The sequence below is a fragment of the Rhamphochromis longiceps genome, linkage group LG19, assembly GCF_057381845.1.
Source record: "Rhamphochromis longiceps isolate RC_006_pf linkage group LG19, R_longiceps_female_GT1.1, whole genome shotgun sequence".
Classification (NCBI taxonomy): Eukaryota; Metazoa; Chordata; class Actinopteri; order Cichliformes; family Cichlidae; genus Rhamphochromis; species Rhamphochromis longiceps.
In genome coordinates, this window is record NC_140575.1 from 22,262,680 (window position 1) to 22,267,210 (window position 4,531).

At 38.0% G+C, this 4,531-nt stretch overlaps 1 protein-coding gene across 1 annotated transcript; it reads left to right on the forward strand.

Annotated features, from left to right (window-relative positions):
• Positions 1-768: 768 nt before the first annotated feature.
• LOC146646716 (very long chain fatty acid elongase 4-like) lies at positions 769-2,554 on the forward strand. Its single transcript, XM_085390729.1, has 5 exons — positions 769-773; positions 886-1,094; positions 1,881-2,008; positions 2,159-2,245; positions 2,422-2,554. Exons 1-4 carry the CDS (start codon positions 769-771, stop codon positions 2,207-2,209), a joined length of 393 nt encoding a protein of 130 aa, XP_085246855.1. The 3' UTR covers positions 2,210-2,245; positions 2,422-2,554.
• Positions 2,555-4,531: the final 1,977 nt, after the last annotated feature.

A 4,531-nucleotide genomic window follows, 5' to 3' on the forward strand; every position in this document is an offset into this window, starting at 1 on the left:
TGAGACGGCAGAATAGTTTTTTTCTTCATTACTTTTACAATGGGATTTCTCAATAGATAGAAAATGATGACGCTGAGGAGTCAACATCCGATATTATCATTGCTTGTAACCCGGTAAATAATTTCGTACATCTCCCCATAAAACAAGTCTTAGTGGAAAAAAGCTCATATTCGAATAAGTTTATTCCCCTCTGTGGGAAAGAGTTTTTTTCTCAGAGTCAATCATGAGGCGAGTTTTGTCAACAGCAAGAACAAAGCCAGACAACTGTTGCCCATAAGGTAAAACAAATATCCGCCTCTAAGTCGTATTTTACCGTTGCAGAATGTGGAAAACAGACAGCGTTCACAAGAAGGCATTCAAAAAAAAGGAAATTGGATACCCCAACTCTCCCAACTGCACACACACACACACACACACACACACACACACACACACACACACACACACACACACACACACACACACACACACACACACACACAGATAAACTCTGAATATAGTAGTGGGACTTCAGCTGTTTATGTAACTATCTTAAGACTTTTGTGTCTACAATAATTAGTTTCCTTGGAACCAGATCCCTACCTGTTAATAATTCTCCACTGTACCCATGGTTCAGAAAATTACAGTCAGCCTGCCAGGGACACGTCACTCAGAGAGCTTTTAGAAACATGAGAGGCATCCATACATTTAGAGCACGGGCCTGTTATCAGAAAAAAGTACAAGCCGGAGTTGAATGGTGTTCAGTTTCACCTTCCTTCCTGTTGCTCTATGACGTAGTTTGAAACAGAAACCACAAGTGAGTCAGTCTCGGGTCGAGGTTAGGATTTCCAAAATCAGAGTTCACACACATGTAGCTCTTGATCATATATGTTCATATGTTAACAGTCTTTTTCTTCCCCTTCTTTATTTCTGCGGGAGTCAGGTGGCAGGAGCTCTGTGGAGGTATTTCATCTCCAAAGGCATTGAGTATCTGGACACTGTGTTTTTCATCCTGAGGAAAAAATTTAACCAGGTCACCTTCCTGCACGTCTACCATCATTGCTCCATGTTCACGCTCTGGTGGATTGGCATCAAGTGGGTGGCAGGAGGACAGTGTGAGTAGCTTACAACACAGCAGACATCAGCTATATGATATATATATGAATTTATCAGCATTGCTGTTGATAAAGCCTTCACCGGCTCTGTAGTTTTGTGGTTTATACTGGGTGAGGGCTGGGAAGAGACACAAATGCCTTGGTGGATGCTTCAGGAAGCTAAACCAAACATGTGGAGCTACTTGTCTATAAACCTTTTATTCACTACTGGTTAATGTATTCATTATTGTTGTTTGTTGAGCTTTTTTTTTTTTTTTTTATAATATGCATCTGCATATTAACAGCCATGCTAGCAACTCTGTAAAGGTATACCACAGGCAGAGGAGCACTTTGAGCTAAGTGCTAATGCCAACAAGGCAACATGTTGAGAGTAATAGCATTTAATCGCTGAAGTTTACTATTGGGTACAATGTTTATCATGTTCACAGTATGTATTTAGCATGATAACACGCTATCACTTGCTAATTAGTAAACACAGGTGCAGCTATATGTATATTTGCAAGTAGATGATTGTGACTGAGAGTAAACTGAGTCTGAACACTGATGAGGAAGCTAGATGACAAATTTCACTGAAACCCACAAGCATAGTATCGTCATATGTAGCTTGGATAGTTTAATCTGGATTCATGGGCCCCTGGACCTACACTTGTTTGTATCTCCCACCCCCTCAACTATTGTCTTTTTATTGGATACAGACAGCAGGAGTTCAGAGCAACTCAGTTTAAGATTTTTTTTAACTATAGTAAGCAGAACAAAATTAAAAACTTATTGTTTCTTCTACTGCAGCATTCTTTGGTGCACATATGAATGCGATGATCCATGTCCTGATGTACCTGTATTACAGTCTTGCCTCCTGTGGACCTAAGATCCAAAAGTACCTGTGGTGGAAGAAGTATCTGACAATTATCCAGATGGTAGGTTGATTTCCAGGGTGGCTGATTTTGAAATTAAATATACTGATTGTAGGGATCATTTGACTGAAAATCATTCTTCTTGCTATGAAAGAATGGTGAAAACACAATATGGTGCAAAAGCATAACTCTTATTCTCTCTTTGGGGCTCAGATTCAGTTCCATGTCACCATCGGTCACACGGCCTTGTCTCTCTATCTCTAAAGACAGAGCACATATCTGAACCACTGGAACACAGAGGTAAGAGAAATCTGTGGAGATACATGCGAAGGATTAAACTATAAATTAGTTAATATTAGATTATTTCTGCCAAGAAAAATGTTGCCTGAGTTGATGTAGCAGTAATCTTGTTTGCGTTGGCCATGTTTCTTTTGGTTTGTGTTACCTTACCTGCTTTTCTTTCATACTCTCTTTAGGTAATAAAGCCACATCTTTACCATGAAGCTACCTTTGGCTCTGGTGTTTGCACTCACCCTCCCCATCATCAGGGCTCAGGTTCCTCACTGGGGTCCGTGTCCAGAGCCTGCTGTTCAACCCCCCGTCAGCCTTAAACAGGTACCAGTGACGATGCAGACTGTGCAGAATATGCTGAACACATTAGGCGTGAATGTCATGAGATACTTCTTCTCTCGCACAGTTTGAAAAGGAAAAAGCTGACACCACAAACATTATCAGAGATTTCTGTTAAACGAGAATTTATTAATATAAATATTGTTTTCATGTGAAAAAATAATTTAATTTATTAAAAGTACTTTTTATTTATATAGTTTATTATATATATATATATATATATATATATATATATATATATAAATTTTTTTTTCAGCATTTCAGCATAATCTTTGTTGTAAGTCAACTCAGTACCCAAAGTATTGTGTAAGTAAAGCTTTTCAGTACCTTTAATAGCATAGAAATGTGCATACATTAGTACAATAACTGAATAAATGAAGACAGACTTTTTCCCAGAGGGGAAACTTGGCAAAACATTGTGTTTACGTAATTACTTCCTCAGCTGGTGTAGAGTAGGTTTTTATAAAACACATACCATATATCAGAGTATGTAGATTTATTCATAGTCTGCCGACCCCCTCTTCTTCTTCTCTGTGTTGGTGTTGTTGTTCGTGTGCGTGTGTGTGTGCGTGCCTTAGAAGTCAATTAATACATTAGCCATACTTAAAAAACATCTGAATTTCATTTAGAACTGAGATTCTAAGTTGTAAGCAGAAATCTTATGCACAGCCAGAAACATGTTTCCCCACTTTCACAATGCTGAGGTGTCAAATCCACAACCCCCAACAAATGGTTTGTTACACGCGGGTGTGAAGGGCAAGCTTTACTTACACAGCCTCACACACAGTAGATTTTTAAAGTTTTTGGGTACAGGGGTTTAGCCACAGATGCAACATCCACTTTTGATAAAGATCCCTCCACCTGTTTATTTCTTAAGAAATTAAGCATCTTTATTAAGCTCTTATTTATAATTGTCTACACAATAATAGACACCGTGTGCTCTGTGACATTATAGTCTTCTACTGCTGCTTCCATCGGTTTGCATTTTAAACTCCCAGCCTTTCAGTTTGTTATGAACGACTTTATATCACAAAATGTTAGAAATATAAAGTGAACCATGCGACTTTTTTATTTTTTTTATTTTATTTATTTTTTTATTTTCTGTTTGATGGAAGGACTTAAGACACGAGTTATTTAAACAATTCTAAATGACAGTGTGATGGCCATAGCACTTTATGTGGGCCAAATGTGTTAAGGATAATGTTTATCAATGTAAAATTGCAAAGAACTTGTGGATAGATTATAACATTTTGTAAACAGTTACCTCAGAAGCTGTACTGGTAGATCTATGTATGTAAGGTAAAACTATCCACAGTACTTCCACTTAAGTAGCTAAACACATAAAGTCACCCTTACCAATAATCCGCTGCTCCTTGAAAAAGTAGCACAAACAGACAACTGATTGAGCAATGATAAGTAGAGCTACCCGAGGCCGAGACTCAAGCAGAAGAAAATTAAAAGTTGTTGTTTTTGTGGCTCGAAAAATTAAAGAAAGTATGTTTAATAATTCAACAAGACCCGCACCTTCAACACATGTACATTCAAATTCTGGTACAGGCTCATCATTGCTGCTGTTCAATAGTTTTTATCCGTTTGAAAAAGTCATTTTACGGCTTTAATGTTTCCAGCTGATAAGGAGAATGAGCGCGTTTTAAATGAGCGTTCAAAGGCTTTAAACATCTGCTTTGTCTGTAACGACAGTATCAAACTACAGAGCATTGTTTTTACTAAAATTCAACATTTTCAGATGAAAATTTGGCTGCTTTTTGTTTTTTTCACTGTAACACCCACCTCAACGCCATTTTTAGGATATTCTTGGTGATCCCACCTTTTTCATATTTATGCTTCTGGCACTGAGGGTATCTGATTCGCATGTTGTCACTGTGTTTGTACTACCAGCTGTGAGGGCTCTGCCTTTGCTTTGAGCAGTCTGTTTTTATTTTGTCTCGTGACTGT